Source organism: Chiloscyllium punctatum, chromosome 44 (assembly GCF_047496795.1).
Source record: "Chiloscyllium punctatum isolate Juve2018m chromosome 44, sChiPun1.3, whole genome shotgun sequence".
Lineage (NCBI taxonomy): Eukaryota > Metazoa > Chordata > Chondrichthyes > Orectolobiformes > Hemiscylliidae > Chiloscyllium > Chiloscyllium punctatum.
In genome coordinates, this window is record NC_092782.1 from 52,838,563 (window position 1) to 52,857,093 (window position 18,531).

The 18,531-nt window shown below is 40.6% G+C and overlaps 1 protein-coding gene across 5 annotated transcripts in view; it reads right to left on the minus strand.

Moving 5' to 3' along the window:
• Nucleotides 1-7,970: 7,970 nt before the first annotated feature.
• Nucleotides 7,971-18,531, minus strand: part of LOC140466989 (uncharacterized) — a 108,267-nt gene continuing 97,706 nt past the window's right edge. For 4 of the 5 annotated variants that reach the window (XM_072562942.1, XM_072562940.1, XM_072562941.1 and 1 more), the window contains exon 25: nucleotides 7,971-9,533. In XM_072562942.1, coding sequence (XP_072419043.1) covers nucleotides 9,430-9,533 — 104 coding nt within the window. In that variant the 3' untranslated portion in view covers nucleotides 7,971-9,429. The remainder of the gene's footprint in view (nucleotides 9,534-18,531) is intronic. The other variant, XM_072562943.1, reaches the window with a different exon arrangement.

The window sequence follows — 18,531 nt, forward strand, 5'->3', positions numbered from 1 at the left end:
CTGAGTGGTGATCAATTCCCACGCCTGCTAATTTTTTTTCCCAATTGGTGGTTGTATGTAGTTCAAACCCAAGAAAAGTGTGTGGCTCTCACAGACACTACCCACCTGCTCTCAGATTTCATTGCCATCTGGGCTTCGAATCATAGAGATGCTGTGACTTCTCAAAATCATTGTCTTTTAGTCAGCTTTTTCAAACATATACTTGCCAATTATAATTCTCAGTGACTGGTGATACAGATGTTATCTATCTTGTATGCTTGATTCTAGGATTCCTGTGTACCCATAAATAAAGTTTCTCTGATCGGCTGTGATTAAATGTCATATATAGATATAACTTGTACAGTTTGGAGTTTAAAATAGTGGCCTTTCAAAAAGGTTATCCTTCCAGAACAGTGACCTAATCTAGCATGTACAACAGGGATCCCTGAGAATATATTGGATAATCGTTTGTACTGCACTGTTTTATAACAGGAAATGTAAAAATTTAGGGCCATTAGTTTGTTTTCTGTTCATGATTATCAATGTATGATTTTTGCTTTGGAAAATTTGGAGATTAAACATTTTTGAGCAGTTCAGAGGAGATTTGACTTGGGTCAGAACAAAATATGATTCTTCTTCTGGAAAGTAATTGTAGAACAGTTCAGACAAAGCACAGATTACTCCTTAGAAAGATTAGTTTATACAATTTCCATGACAACAGCCCAGGACTGCTTGGTTACAATCTGCAGATTATGCAAAGCTGAGCAAGTCTGAGCTCTCAGTTTTGAATTTCAATGTGTTTTACGATCTTTCAAATGGTCTTCTATAGCTACATAACATGGATGGTTTTGTTTCTTTTGTGCTCGGTTGTTAAAGAAAATCTGCAGCTTTGTGTGACTATATTACCTAAATTTTTTTTTAAACTATGGTTTTAGGGTGAGAGGGGAAAGATGTAAAAGAGACCTAAAGGGCAACTTTTTCACATTGAGGTATATGTATGGAATGAGCTGCCAGAGGAAGTGGTGGATGCTGATATGATTGCAACATTTAAAAGGCATTTGGATGGGTATATGAACAGGAAGGGTTTGTTGGGATGTAGGCAGGGTGCTGGCAGATGGGACTAGGTTGGATTGGGTTTTCTGGTCAGCATGGACGAGTTGGAACAAAGGGTCTATTCCTGTGCTATACATCTCTAGGACTCTAAGCCGGATTTCATTCTCGGATCGGTCTTCTCCAGTAGTAACATTAGCAAAGATCACAATATTGAGCAACAAACATTTCAATCCAATGCACCCTTTGTAGGCTGATTAATCTGTCATTCAAATGGGAACAATACAGGTACATCAATTTTTTTTATATAGATACTTTTATTAGAAATTTAACACTTTTACAAGTTTACAAAAATAAACAAAACTCTCAAGTATGAACATTGATATACAATTAAATCTTAAATATATAATAACCAAAATTTAACAAAAGAAAAATACCGAGAAAAATAGACAAAACTCAACAAACTACTAATCTAACCTACAACTAACCAGAGTGTATATTTAAGTCTCTTACATTACTCTAGTAAGAGAAAGAGAAAAAAACAGCGGATAACATAGAAATTGGGTAGTGAGATACATGCTCGGAATGTGTTAATATCAAATGTAACAAAACCCGTATTCGTGCGGGATTCCTCTCCCAAGGGGCCCAGGACCAGTCAGGTTCGTAATCTCAATTAAATAAAAGCCCTTGTTAGGATAGCCGAAATATCTGTATTCATATAATTCAAGAAGGGCTGCCATATTTTTAAAAATAATTCGGTCTTTTGGTACACCATATTTGTAAGGAAGTCAAGGGGAATACATTCCATAATTAATCTGTGCCAATTTGAAAGTCCAGGGAGGCTCTCAGCCACCCAGTTTACCTAAATATTTTTCCTTGCACAGAAAGAGAGATTAGAAAATAGTCTCTTCCCGTGCATGTCCAGGGAGGGGAAGTTCAAAAAGCCCAAAAGGAGAGATACAGGGTCCACTTTAATTTCCGTTCCTAAAATTTCTGTCAGGGCATTTGCTACTTTAGTCCAGTATCTACGGATCTTATGACAGGTCCATAGACAATGTACGAGAGGGCCCACCTCTATTTTACATTTGGGACACATTGGAGATGCCCCTGCCTTAAATTTTGCCAATCGATCCAGTGCTATATTGGCCCTATGAAGTATCTTCAGCTGGATAGCCTGAGTTCTGTTACAGATGGTGATTCTTCTGGCGTTTTCCCAAATGTCATTCCACATTTCTATAGAGATTTCTAGTCCCAAATCCTGATCCCATGTTTTAAGCAGATTGTCCATATCTCCCGATACTTCATCATGTAGTAAATGATAAATAGTACTGATGGAGGATACCCCCATTGGTCATAGTATAAAGACTATCTAATAACGTAGTCTTCTTCTGTATTTAGTCTCGAATTTGGAAGTATCAATAGAGGTCTCCATTAGGTAATCCGAATTTCTGACGCAGCTGTTCAAAAGACATCAGGACCCCATCCTTAAATAGGTCCCCTAGACATGAGATACCCCTGGATCTCCAGAGTTTAAAAGTGGCATCTGAAAACCCCAGTTGGAATCCCCATGCTCCCACTATCGGCGCATAGGGGAATGTTTTATGTGAGTTGCCCTCATTTTGCTGCATTATATTCCAAGCTTTAATTGTATTTAGTATTATAGGGTTTTTACAGTGATCCGTAATGATTTTCCTCTTGTCTGAAAATAAAAGATTAATAAGTGGGCATTTTACTTGAGAAGCCTCGATGTCCAGCCAGATCAAACAAGACCCAATCTGCTATGTAACTTAATAAGGAACTTAACTGATAGTTCCTAAAATCTGGGAAGTCCAATCCTCCCTTTGCCTGTGGAAGCTGTAGCTTCTTCAGCTTAATGAGAGGCCGTTTATGATTCCAGATAAAGGAACCCAGCCAGCCATATAATTTACGTAGTACCAGCCTCGGCAGCATCACCGGGAAGCATTCTCATAGGGTATAGGAGACGCGACAGGACATTCATTTTAATTAGTGCTATTCTACCCAGCCAGGAAATTGGAAGGTCTCCCCATCGCTGGAGGTCCTGCCTTATCCTTTCCAGTAAATGCACAAAGTTAGCCTTGTATAACTGACCAAATACTGGGGTAATAAAAATGCCTAAATATAAGAAACCCTCCAGGGACCAACGAAAGCGAAAATGGGATCCATCCACTAAGTGGGGTATCGTAGCAAGGCCACCCATTGGCATAGCCTCCGATTTTGAGAAATTAATTTTATAGCCTGAGAATGCGCTAAATGTATTAATAACTTGGATTAGGCGAGGTACTGACATCAGAGGATTACTGAGGAATAGAAGAACATCATCTGCATATAGGGTAATTTTATGTTTACCTGTACCAATCCTCGGGGCCATTATATTAGGATCAGCTCGTATAGCTTCTGCGAGTGGTTCAATTATTAGCGTAAATAACAATGGCGAGAGAGGACATCCCTGACGGCAGCCCCTACCCACACTGAAGCTTTCCGAACCTAATCCTTTGGTAACCACAACTGCTTTGGGATCACTATACAATGTTGAAATCCATTTGGTAAACATCTTTCCAATGTGTAAAACAAATATGACTATTCAACCCTATCAAATGCCTTTTCCGCGTCTAATGAAACTACTACTGCTGGTATCTTTCCCTGAAGGCAGGCTTGAATCATATTCAAAACCCTTCTAATATTATTGGATGATCTACAGCCCTTAATAAACCCCGTCTGATCCTCCTTTATGATATGTGGCAGTACCCTTTCTAGTCTCCATACTAACGTTTTAGAAAGGATTTAAAAATCTACATTTAGCAAGGATATTGGTCTGTATGACGTACAATCTTCTGGATCCTTTCCTTTTTTTAAGGATAAGAGAGATATTTGCCTCTTTCAGTGAAGGTGGGAGACAGCCCTGACTATATGCATAGTTATACATGTCCATAAGTGGACCAGCCAATATTTCTGTAAATTCTTTATAGAATTCAGCTTGAAAACCATCTGGGCCTGGTGCCTTACTGCTCTGAAGTTGCCTGATTGCGTCAAGTATTTCTTGGACTGTTAGGGGAGCATTTAAGACCGATACCTGTTCCAGAGTTAGTCCCGGAAAGGTCAAATTTTTTTAAAATGATTGTATCCTCCTAGTTCTGTCTTCACAATCCTGCGATTTATATAAATCAGAATAAAATTTTCTAAAGATTGCATTAATCTTTTTATGATCATGAGTCAAAATACCCGTACTTTCCTTGATAGACGTGACAGTTTGAGGGGCCTTTTTTTTCTTTGCAAGAAATGCTAAGTATCTACCCGGTTTGTCGCCAAATTCATATAACCTTTGTTTTGCAAATAATATTTCCCTCTTAGCCATTTGGGTAAGTGTAGTGTTTAGAGCTGTCCTAAGAGCTGTAATCCTTTGCAATTTAATAATAGAAGGTCTATCAGTGTATGCTGTTTCAGCTGCTTTTAAGCGAGCTTCGAGCAGACGCTGTTGTTCTCCCTTTAATTTTTTCTGGGTTGCTGAGTAGATGATCAAACCTTGCGCGTAAGCTTTGATGGTCTCCCACATCATTGATGGGTTGCTAGCCATACCTAAATTAATTTCTAAAAAAGTTTTAAATTCTTGAGAAAAGTACTTTACAAATTTACTGTCTTTCATTAGGAAGGGGTCCATACGCCAATGCCGAGGGAATGTCCCATTGTTCCTCGCCTTGGTTTCCATATATACAGCAGCATGGTCGGAAATTGCTATACTACCTATTTTACAGGATGATATGGAATTTTAAAAAATTGAGGGGGCAAAAAACATATCAATTCTGGTATGGCACTTATGTGGATTGGAGTAAAAAGAAAAATCTCTGCCCTCTGGATGAAGACATCTCCATACATCTACTAATCCTAATTCTTTGTTCAGATCCACCAATTGTCTAGATCTGGGAGATACTCTTGCAGTACTCTTGGGAATCCTATCTATTTCCGGATCCATAATACAATTAAAGTCTCCCCCTATAATTGTATGACGGGCACCAAGAGCCATCAATTTTGAGAAGGCTTCCGTTATAAATTTAAAGGGGTGTGCCGGGGGGCAGTACAAATTTAAAATCCCATATTCCTCTCCATTTATAAGGGCTTTAATCAGAATATATCATCCAGATTTGTCTTTTATCTGATTTAGGATTTTGAAAGGGAAATTCTTCCGAACAAGAATAACAACTCCCCTGCTTTTTGAGCTAAAAGAAGAAAAAAAGGCCTGATCAAATCCACCCTGTCGTAATTTCAAGTGTTCTTTATCTGACAGGTGTGTCTCCTGTAGGAGAGCTATATCAACTCTTTCTTTCTTAAGATTTGATAATATTTTCTTCCTTTTGACTGGCGAATTACTCCCCTTGACATTCCAGGTGCACCACTTAACCGACTGATCAACCATAATCATTCGGGCAAATCCAAGACCCCTCGGGAGGGGAAACCCTATCCAAAACATCCCGAGCATAGAGCATATAAAATTCACAAAAATAAAGGCTCTCTAATACACTCACAACAGTATAATAAAAAACTATTTCTAAATAATAAAAAAAATAAAATGTATTTAAATGGAGATTTTCCCCCTTGTTCCCAGGGGGTGTCACTTCCTTTCCAAAGGTCCATCGTATTCTCTTCCAACCAATGCCCCACCTTTGACCCAGGCGCTCCTCAATAGGATGAGGAGAATTCAGATATAATACAAAGCTAGAGTTAACAGTGAGCACCCTACCCCCATCACCCCCCCCCACCCCCCCCACCCACACCTGGATATATTTGGTAATGTTAATACCATGTATAAACATATATAACTATAAAATTACAACCTCAACAAATAATAATACAAAATTGCAAGGGAAAACAACCCTACTCCTAGAGACAGAGGTAAAATAGAATAAGGTAACCACCTCCCCTCACCAACATTAACTAAACCCCCCGGCTTATATATATATACACACACACACATATATATACATACACATATATACATACATACACACACACATATACACATACATACACACACACATATACATACATAGAATAATAATTTAAAAAAACAACCCCAAATGGGGGAGAAAATCATTAAATAGAGAACAAATAAATAAATCCCTCTCCCCACCCCCCAAAATAATATTAAACAGTAAGGTAAGAAAAAAGAAAAGGGGGGGGGGATATAAACTGGAGTGGGGGAAAGACAAACCAACATCCATTGTCTCTTACAATTTATCTAAGAAAGTCCAAAAATTCCTTAGTCTTTTCTGGTGATCCGAAGTTATACACGGATCCTTCATGGTTAAAGCATAGCGTCGCTGGGTAGCGTAAGGAGTACTGAATATTTAAGTCCGATAACACTTCTTCGCCTCATCGAATGCCTTCCTCTTTCGGACCAGAGCTGGGGAAAAGTCCTGGAATAACATGATCTTGGATCCTTTATAGATCATGGCTTGGGAATCTTTTCCAAGATTTCTAGAGGCATCTAGGAGTATCTGCCTCTCCCTATAGCTCTGCAGCTGGAACAGGACCGGGTGAGGGCGCTGGTTCGAGCCGGGCCCGCGTATTGTAACCCGGTAGGCCCATTCTACCCTTACCTGGCCTGATCCAGCTTCCAGATTTAAAAGCTGTGGCAGCCACTGCTCGAGAAACGCTGTAAGCTGGCCTTCCTCTTCCCGTTCGGAAAAGCCCAGCAAACGAATATTTTTTCGACGACCTCGATTATCGAGGTCATCAATATGATTCTCTAAGGTCCGGACTCGCTGTTCGAGAGTCCGGACCCGATCCACGGCCGATTGCACTGTAGTTTCGGAGGTCGCGGCCTTTAGCTCCGCTCCTCCGACTCGGCGCTCGATTCCTTTAATGTCTTGGTCGTGCTTTTGCAGCGCGGCCGAGAGTGAGTCCCATCGACTTCGGGATTCTTCAATGAAAGCGTCGATCTTCGCATCCAGTTTGGAGATGATTTCCATGAGGCACGCCACTGTAGGTAAGTCCCCCGGGGCAGCTGTGGACGCCTTTTTGCAGCTGGAGAGGGTGGGGAAGGGGTTCCTGCTTGCTGAGAGCTGCGGGCTCCCCTCCCTTTAGTCATTTTTACTAAAGATTAGATAGTATTAAATTTAAACAAAGCAACTAATTAAACAGCTATTTTAAAATGATTTGGTGAGTGTGGTGGGGGTGGGTGGCCCACTTTGCCCAAGTCTTGGGAGGAGCACTGTAGACTCAGACTTGCTGGGTCACTGCCATCTTGGATTCCCCCGTACATCAATCTTTGACAAACTTTGGGTACTTTTCTACATGAGGACTTGTTGACATTAATGAGGCAGATAGGGAATAGGTAATGATAAAGATGGAAGAGAACTAATATGACAACTCCAGGAAATCTGTGCTGAACCATGTAGAACCATCATTGAAAGTTGTATTTAAAAACATTGCTATTGTAATGAGGTGGGTTTCTTTAAAATTCACTCATGGGATGAGGGCATCGCCAGCTAGACCAGCATTTATTGTCCATCCCTAATTACCCAGAGGGCATTAAGAGTCATATGTAGACAAGACTGGGTAAAGATCGCAATTTCCTTCCATAAAAGGATATTAGTGAACCAGATGGGAGTTTTCAAACAATCCAAAATGTTTGAAAATGTTCCATAGTTATTAGGAGAGTCCTAATGCCAGGGTTCTAGAAATCGAATTCAAATTCCACCATCTGCAATAGCAGGATTCGGATCCAGGTCCCCAGGACAATTACTTGGGTCTTTGGATTAACAATCCAATAATAAAAGCACTGGGCCATCATCTTCCCCGTACCTTACATTCCTTATCTTAACTTTACGGAGTACAACTTATTATTCAGTTTCTTAATGACAAAAGGAAACCTCTTGCACAAAACTTCAAATTTTCAAAGCACTTTATTTTAACAAAACATGGTGTCAAATGTAATATTGCTATTTTTGAAATACAGAAATAATCTTTATTTTGACACTGATTAAATATATACAAATAAATACAAAAATATAGTAAACTTCAGTTCTATTGAATTGACAAAGTTAATGTGGTCTGAACAGGATGTAAAAATTACACCTTGATGCATTAAAAAAATGAAAATTGATCAAGTATGGCACCGATATATCGTTTTGATAATTCTATAACAAGTTCAAATAACCAGTAACGCATTCCTATTTTGGTGTTTGCAAGTATTTCTATCATTCAAAAACAAACACCTGAAACAGGTTTCTGTGTTGTTTTCCATTCAGTTTGTATGTTGATTTGAGTTACATACTTAAAGTGGGAGGAGTGAATGGGAGGAAATTGAACTCATGGAGTTCATCTGTTCGCTGAATAAAATTGTGTCTGATACACAGAGTCCTAAAGAAAAAGAATTAATCATAAATCACTTTAAAAACAGTGAACACTGCCCCAAATCAGTGTCTATTTTGCAAAATTAAGTATACCAAAAACTTCAGCGGTTTCCTAGTGTTATTGGATAAGAGGTAGATTACTATCCATTAGATTTAGATGAATTTTCTCAAATGAGGTTATATTTTGCAAAATGTCAGTGAACCAGGATATTAAACACTGATAAATTGGAAGTTACCTGTATTGTTTCGGCAAATTCTACCTGAATCCCCAACTACAATCAGTTTCAGTTCTTTCATGACTCCTTATATGTACTAAGTGCAAAAGCCTGGACTTGTTGAGCTTTCTATTCCTGATGGGTTGACAGCTGCTCCTACTAAAATACTGTTTAACAAAGAAAGGGGTTCTCTGTGAGAACTTCCTACTATCATTGGTGAATTAGTCTAGACAGTTTGAGCATCAGAAGGCACTGCATGATTGCACCCCCAGCCTTGCTGCCCTCATGGGAAATGAATAAATGTTAATAAGTTTGGAGTGGAAGGAAATTAGTCAACAGCGAGGGATAAGAAGCCTCTTGGCCTGGTCACTGAAGAGATTTGTTGTCAGTCAGAGTATCCGATTAGATTTCCCAAATTTCATTGCAAGTGTTCAGCCAATTGTTTGCCAAAAATCAGAGACTCAGCAAATCAATTCATTCATGGCAGCATGCATGGAAAAAGGTAAGTCACAGGAAAACTACTGAGAATACAACAGGTAGAAAACATACAGGGACAGTCTGTTGATCTCTCTTCCAAATGCAAAATTCGGACTTTGATCCTCCTGTGTATAGGTTCTTTAGTCAGGCCCTGGTGAGCTGAATGGAAGTTCGTTGCCCTGTTTTGTTGGAAGCCAAATGCAGAATGAGGAGATTTGGAAGGCTTCTCTTCCTTGCCCCATTTCCCTCCTCCTCCTCTCCCCCCACCCCCTCCCCCCACCACACCACCCTCCATCCCTCCACCATGCCTGACTGCACATACAATGTTAGGATCATAATCAGAACAAGGTGGATGGCATTTGCAAATTCTGGGTGACTTTATTTTTCCCATAAGATGGCTCCAAGTGAATCTCTGAGTAGTGATCTCCTTCCACCACAAGAGCTAGAAGGAAAGCAACAAAGACACAGTGTTATCACTGTTCTATTGTACATTAAAACGTCACTTTATGCTTGCAGAAAATATCAGCATTTTGAACAACCGGTTTTCAACACCCACAGATACTTCCAGTTGGATTATGAGAACTTGCCCATCTTAACCCTCTTATGGGCTATCTGAACCTACCAAAGAAAATAGAACTCTTTCTAGCACTCAACAGATCCTAACTCTTTCTGCAGGCTGTCACACAGTGATAGGTCAAATGATTTTTTTCTGTATGGGAATGTTCCATCTTCAAACCTTTGAAGAGATCAGGGTTTTGGAGATGATTCAATCTGGAAAAATGCCTTTTAATGTGCCTTGGCATTTCATACGTATTGTTTTTATTTGAAGTTTACAATCGATTTGGCAAGTGTTTATATCCAGAACTTTTTTCAAATCAATCATTAAACAATTCAAAACTGTCATTAATAGAGAAAATAAGGTCATAGAAATACTCAATATAGAAATACATGTCCCTTTAATAAGGCATAGACAGGTCAGCTGCAGAGTTGATCAAGAGTAGGTGGTGCTTGTTGGATTTTTGTATTTACGAGGAGAGCTATAGAATTCTTAGTGTCCCTACCTCTGAGCCAGGGTTTTTGGGTTCACGTCCCACCTGTTCCAGTGGCGTGCAATAAATCTCAGCAGGTTGATCAGAAACTATCTTAAGAGCAGATTTCTAATTAGGTGATTTAATGGTAGGTTGACAAAACAGAAATCGTGGAGTCCTCTAAGCTTTCACAGGAAGGTGGGCACCCAGAAGCTGGAGTGCATTATTTCCAAGTCCATTTTGATTTAGCTCCTCCCTCTTGCCATACCCTTCCTTAACTTACGTCATTGTAACACTGATAGGCAGTGTTTGTTATTTGATCATTATTTAGATTCATAGGAGTGTACAGCAGGGAAACTGGCCCATGCCGCCCTGTTTTCACAATTAAATTAGTTTGCCTGCACTTGGTCCACATCACTCCAGACCATCCATGGACCTGTCTAAATGTTTCTTCAATGATCAAAATTGTACTTGCTTCCACCACTACCTCTCCAGACACTCACCACCCTCTGAAAAATTGACCTTCCAGACCCTTTTGTACCCCCCTCCCCCTTCATGTTAAACCTATGCCTTCTAGTTTTGGATTCCCCTACCTTTGGCTATTCACCTTATCCATGTCCCTCATGATCTTATAAAATTCTATAGGTTACCCCTCAGCCTCTGATGCTGCAGGTAAAACATTTCTAGAGGCATGGCACTCATCCACAGATTCTATCAACAAACACATCGACCTGGACCCAATATACCAGCCACTGCAGCGGACAGCTGGAACTGACAACTGGAAGTGGCAGAGACAAGCCACTATAAATGCCGGAGGAAACATCACAGAAGCGCTTCACAGGAGGCTCCCAAGCACTGAGGATGTCACCTAGACAGGGGACGAAACGTTTGCAACACAAATTCCCAGCTCGGCGAACATAACCACAACAATGTCCCACTTCCCTTCTTCCTTATGCCTTGATAGATACTTGCTTGGGTCATACTGTTCTGTGAATAATTCCTCCCCATGGGCGGGTTCATGTATGGTTGATGAATTGTGCAATGCTCACTTACGACATTCAAAAAGGTTAAAATAGGACTGGCCGATGTTCACATGTAGATTACACAGGCCTTGTAACCTTTAGAGAAACAGGACTGGATTATTTGATGAGACATGCTGGCACCAGGTGGCATTGGATAAATCTTCACAAACAACTTTTATAGTTAGATTACAGCTTTTCACAAAACAGGAGATGGGGTGTAATTTCTCTCAGAGGGTAGGAAAACTGTGGAATTCTTTAAAACATAAGGACTAGGAGCAGAAGCAGGCCATTTAGCCCCTCGAGCCTGCTCCATCATTCAGTACGATCATGGCTGATCCCATCTTGCCTCAGCTCCACTTCCCTGCTCAATCACCACAACCCTTCGGTCCTTTACTAATGGAAAATCTGCCTCTTAAATTCATTTGGTGTCTCATGTCCACCACACTCTTAATCAACTATGAGAGGCTGGGCACGTCGACATAGAATCAGAGATATACAGCACGGAATCTGACCCTTCGGTCCAACTCGTCCATGCTGACCAGATATTCCAACCCAATCTAGTCCCACCTGCCAGCACCCGGCCCATATCCCTCCAAACTCTTCCTATCCTTCCAGGTGCCTTTTAAATGTTGCAATTCTACCAGCCTCCACCACTTCCTCCAGCAGTTCATTCCATACACGCATCACCCTCTTTATGAAAAGATTGCTCCTTAGGTCTCTTTTATATCTTCCCCCTCTCACCCTAAACCTATGCCCTCTCGTTCTGGACTCCCCCACCCCAGGGATGATACTTTGTCGACTTACACTACCCATACCCCTCATGATTTCATAAACCTCTATAAAGATCACCCCTCAGCCTCAGACACTCCAGGGAAAACAGCCCCAGCCTGTTCAACCTCTCCCTATAGCTCAAATCCTCCAACTCTGGCAACATCCTTGTAAATCTTTTCTGAACCCTTTCAAGTTTCATAACATCCTTCGCATAGGAAGGAGACCAGAATTGCACACAATATTCCAACAGTGGCTTAACCAATGTCCTGTACTACCTCAACATGACCTCCCAACTCCTGTACTCAATACTCTGACCAATAAAGGAAAGCATACCAAATGCCTTCTTCACTATCCTATCTACCTGCGACTCTACTTCCAAGGAGCTATGAACCTACACTCCAAGGTCTCTGTTCAGCAACACTTCCTAGGACCTTACCATTAAGTGTATAAGTCCTGCTAAGATTTGCTTTCCCAAAAAACATGATCGACACAAGATTCCCCAAGCAGGTATTGTACAGGTCGGTTTGCTGTAACACGCATTTTGTTAACGCGAATTTGCTGGAACGCAATTGACAAATGGGGGACACTTTCTAAAACATGAACTTTTAAAACCTGTGCTAGCTGTAACACGATTACATCGCCAACACGGTTTCTAAAGCGAGATTTTTCTACAACACGGGGTTGCTCAAGAACACAACCATCGCATTATAGAAGTATTCCCAGCTTCAAACCTGCTGGTGAGCACCGGGCAGACAGCGTAGGTGCTTCCGGGATATTTTCAAAGCCTCAGTGGCAAAGTCTGACATTCCCACAGTCACCTGGGAATAACTGGCCCAAGACCATCCAAAGTGGAGGAGAAATATCTGGGAAGGCAACGAGCACCTCAAGACACCATCAGGGGAAAAAAAATGACAGCCAGGCCAAAACAACATAAGGAGCAAGCCTCCATATTAATGTCCCACCCACCCCTTCCCATGACCATCTTCTGCTCCAAGTGTAGTGGTAGCCCCATCGATCTGTACGGCCACCCCCAGACTCACCCTGAGAGTGGGAGAGAGTCAGCGGGACCACCAATGATGATGCCTCTGGGGAAATGAATTCCACAGATTCATGACATTTTGAGAGTATTAATTTCTCCTCATCTGAGTTTTAAATCTGCCACCCCTTAGCCAAATACTATGACCTCTCATTCTAGACTGCCCTGTAGGGGGTAACATCTGCTTTACACCTATTTTGTCAATCCTCTTTAACAAAAGGAATGTTGAGGTTAGGTCATTAAAGGCCGAGATAGACAGATTTTTAATCAGTAAGGGAATCAAGGATTATGGGGTAAAGGAAAGAAAGTGGAATTAATCTGGTGATATGGCAGTGAATGTTTAAAATATATTTGAAACATTTTTTTGGTTAAAAAAAAGCGGAGTTCTTTTGCAGTGGGTGCTGCTTGTGAACAGGGTTAGAAAAAAAATAGAGCAGAGTTTTTTGTGTTTTAAATAAACAAAAAGAAAGAATAGTGCGCTTAGAAAAAAAAGCATTCTTAAAAAGTTGGAACCGCAAGGGATAGATTGCATTATTTCCATCTGTAACATTAATTTGATTTAGTTCCCTCTTTTGGTTTCACATCTTTGTTTTTTTGTTATAGTTAGTTATTTGATTAATTCGGTGATAGGATGATTAGCTGCTGGGTTACAAAATCAAAATAAAAGAACAGAGTTCTGAAGGATGGAGTGCATTCTCTCACCCTTCAACAGTATTTTGACTTAGTTCCCTCACTGGTTTCCTCCTCATTGTGGTTTTGATTGTTACTGTCACACTGTCTGGCAGGCAAGAGTTCACTGTTGTTAATTGTTAATTGGATACTTTGAATTTGTGGTGTGTTTAGTTATAAAACGAGTGGAAATTCTCAGGGGCTACAGTGGATTATCTAGAGTCATACAGCACAGAAACAGACCCTCCAGTCCAACCAATCCACACCGACCATGATCCCAAAGTAACCTAGTTCCACCTACCTGCACTTGGCTCATATCCCTCCAAACATTTCTTATTCATCTACTTACCCAAATGTCTTTTCAACTGTAACTGTTCCTATATCCACCACTTCCTATTATTCACCACTCTTCCCTCCTACTTTGATTTACATCCTTCCCTTGTTTCCCCGAGGTTTTTGAGTTTGGTTCATGTAATCTGATGGTGGGCTCTGAAAGTAAAAAAAAACTGGGGCTTTTCCCCTGTGTGTTGGGTTGGCAAAGATGAAGAGAGCAGAGTTCTGGGTGAGGTCTTGGTTTCTGGACAGGGAAAGGGTCCAGAAGGGAAAGGAGGCAACTGCTATTTGAGTTAAACTGTAAATTTACAATAGAAATTCTGTAAATATTTGGAAGTCAATTTGCTGCCTAACAAATGACTCTCGGTGTATTACACACTCAACAATTAGAAAGTGGAAGCACTCTGTAAAATCTGACAATATTAGAAGGCAAGGAAATAACCAAATTCCTATTTGTGAGATAGAACATGGCAGGCAGCCCAAGCATGTAGCCAGATTCCCCCAGACATCAGTCTTCTCACCTGAGCCATGAGGTCAGTGAAATTCAAACACCCCAACTTGCCTCTCCTGAGAGAAGGTAAAAACAAAAGGTGTAATAGTTCGGGATGCCTGACTGGAAAAGAACATTGTTTATTGCTGAACTCTAAAATACAGCCACTACTCTGCCTAAATGTTTCCTTATATACATATTTGGAAGTGTTATTACACACAGCTGAATGATTCTTTTCCCATCACCAAATCACTATTACCTTTTTCTTTGATTTTAATGTTTAACCACCACCACTGCCAGTAAATCACATGTGTAACCAATTAGAGAGTTACAAGCAAAGCCTATTAAGGACAATGGAAACCACCAAAAGTGAGAGAGGGGTCGGGAGAGTTTGGTCTGCCTTTTTTCCTCTCTTTTGTTTACATCTAGAAATGCTCTTACGCACAATATAATACCACTTCTCCCCACCACCAAGTCACCGTGACTTTTTTAAAAACCACTAAATAACCATCAGTAAAATGCCTGTGTCACCAATTAGATACCCATTAAGAGCAATGCAAACCATCAAAAGTAAAGGCGTGGCTGGGAAAGTTGGATCTGCTTTATTGTATTTTCTACTCAGCTTGTTCAGAAATGTTATTACACACCTCTGGAGCAGATGGGACTTGCAACCAGACCTCCTGGCTCAGAGGTAGGGATATTGCCACTGTGCCATAAGGGTCTGGGTCTACTTTACTTTTTTTTTAAAAAAAGCCTCTTTTCTACATCAACCTGTTTGGAGATGTTATTACACACCTCTAGAACAGGTGGGCCTCCTGGCTCAAAGGGATACTACCTACTTTTTGACTCCCTCACACTTTTTGAATAAGTGTGTCACATTAGCTGTTTTCCATTCTTCTGACTTCTCCACAATCCAACATTTTATTTTAAAACTGCAACAAATGCATTCACTATCTCTGTAGCTACCTGGGATGCAAACCATCAGGATTAGGGGACTTTTCTCTGAAGCCTCATTAGTTTGTCTGATACTACATTTCTAGTGATGATGGTAGTGAATTACTCTCACATTCTTTACTATGAATGCAATCTTCAAAATATCTTCCACCATAAAGACTGATGCAAAATATCAGTTAACTCTTCTGTCATTTCATTGTTCCCCAAAACCATCTCTCCACTTTTTAAGGGGCCTATGTTCATTCTGACCTCTCTTTCATTTTATGTATTCAAAGAAGCTCTTACTGTTAGTTTTTATATCTCCTGTTAGTTTGCCCTGGTAATTGATTTTTTCTTTATTATCATCTTTAGTCCTTCTTTGCTGGATTCTGAATTTATCCCAGTTTTCAGGGCTATCACTGACTATGGCCTCTTTCAACTTATTAACTCCTTAACTTCTTGGTTAGCCTTGGTTGGTTGGTTGACTGATCCCTCACTTAGAATCTTTCCTCCTTATTGGGATGTATTTTTGCTGAGTCATGAATTATCTCTCTTTAGTTGTTTGCCACTGCCTGCTTCCTGTCATTCCTGCTAATCCATCTGCCCAGTTCACTTTCATTAATGCTATACTCATTTCATTGTCATTCTCTGGCTTTAAGTTAAGCTCAGTTGTTTTGGATCCAAGTTTCTCAATCTCAAACTGAATATTAACCTCCATATTATGATCATTACTCCCTAAGGGATCTTTTACTCAGGAGGTCATTTATTAAACCTGCTTCATTACCAGTTCCAAGATGGCCTGTTCCCTGGTTGGCTCCATGAAACATTGCTACTATTTCTCATGCACACTATGAATCTGTTATCATAGCTACCCTTTCCAATTTGATTAACCCAATTACAAGAGGATTAAAGTCACCCATAATTATTGTACTATTGTTTTTACATGCTCCTATTATTTGTTGATTATACCTTTCCCACAGAGTTGCTACTGTTTTGGGGTCCATACATTACTCGTACCAATGTCTTCTTTCCCTTACTGCACTTTTTAAACCTTTGCCCAAATGGACACTCTGCATCATCCAAACCAAAGTCATCTCTCACAGCTGTTGTCATTACATCTCTTATTAACAATGCTACACCCTCCCCCCACCCCCTTTTCCATCCCTTCTCTCTCTCTCCAAAAAGGTCAAACATCCCTGAATGTGAAGTTCCCAGTTTTGATCTATGAGAACTATGAGATCGTATCCATTTACTCCGATTTGCGCCATTAGTTTGTCTACCTAATTCCAATGCTTCGACCATTAAGACGCAAAGTCTTTGTTTGTTTTATCATCAAAGTTCCCTCCACTTTTACGATTTCCTTGGTCATTCATACATTCAATCCCTTCCATTTCCTTTCTGGTAACAATTAACCCCATCACTAACCAGCATTCCCACATTCTCCTTTAACTTGGATTATATAATCTTCCATGGAAGTGAACCCATCCCCCCAGCCCTAGTTCACAGTTCATCAGCATGATTTTGATGGAGCTTGTCTCATTGGAACATCTCCCTCCTCCCTAAGTACTAGTACCAATGTCTCATGAATTCAAATCGGTTTCTCCCACACCAGTTTTAAGACACTTGTTTACCTCTTTAATCTTGTTGACACTGCGCTAATTTGCACATGGCTCAGGCAGTAATCCAGAGATTATTACCTACTTGGTTTTGCTTTTTAATATGTCCCTATTTGCACATATTCTCTCAGCAGAACCTTCTTCCTCCTTTTACCAATAGAGATGGACCTCGACAACTGGATCTTTCCCCTCTCTCTCAAAGATCCTCTGCAGCCCAGATAAGATCCTGAACCTGGGCACCAGGCAGATATCACAACCTTCAGGACACACAATCCTCACTATAGAACAGTGTCAGTTCCAGTGATTATACTATCATCAATTACAATTACATTGCTCATTTCTCCCTGCTCTTGAATGGCTCTCTGTATCACAGTGCTATGGTTAGTTTGTTCATCCTCCCTACAGTCCACATCCTCATCAACACAGGCAGCAAGAATCTCAAACCTCTTAGACAAGCTCAAGGGTTGAGGCTCCTTCAGCATTCCCTCCTGGATACCTCTACCTGCCTTGCTCTTAGTCACAACCTCCTGTCCATGACTACTGACCAAATTCAAGGTAGTTTATCGAAGGGGTGTGACTGCCTCCTGAAACACCGCATCCAGGGAACTCTTCCCTTCCTTGATGTGTTGCAGTGTTCAAAACTTAGGCTCCAGCTGATCAGTCCTGAGCCAGAGTTCCTAAAGCAGCTAACACTTGTTAGAGATGTGGTCACTACGAGATCCCAAAGGGGTCTACCAGCTCCCACATCATTACAACACATCACCTGGCCTGGCGTCTCTATTTACTTAGTTCTAATTTGATTTTTAAAGAAAATGTCATTCTAGTCTTTTTGCAATCATAAATATTTCTCCTATTTATCTTTAATTTGAAACCGATCGTCAAATTAGTACCCTTAACGTTTTGCTGTGATGTCATTCTTCATTTTGCACTGGGTCACTGATGTAAAAACAACTTACAAACTACAAACTAAAAAGTCAAACAGAGTTCCAACGTGGCCTCCAAGTTCCCTGAACTGGGGGAGAGGGAAGGGCTCTGTCTCTTTGAGGCTGGGAACTCCTTCCAGTTTACTGGTTGCATGCTTTCAACAGACCCTGTCTTAAACTGAGCCAAGGTGAGCTGAGATGACTCACATCAGTTAAGCTTCAATTGTAATTAACACCAATTAAGGCCCTATTCAGGCTTCAGGTGATTGACTGCTCAGTCAGCCACCTTATTAATCTTCTAACTGGACTATGGAAACCATAAAATTTTAAAATGGAGGAAGAAAAAAAAGTTCAATCAGTTCTATTCCTGTGCTGCCTCCAACATCCCCAACCTACATACATACTTGGGCTATGTCTCACTCTTTCCTGACCATGGGAAACTTACTGATACTATGACTCCTGACATTATGACTGATCTCTCCTTCTCTCCCCTCCAGTTCTGTCACTTGAACTTGCTTTAAAATCTGTAATGTTTTCCATTTCTGAAGCACAGTAACAGACCTGAAACATGAACTCAGTTTCTCCCACTATAGTTGCTACCTCCCCTGACCAGTATTTC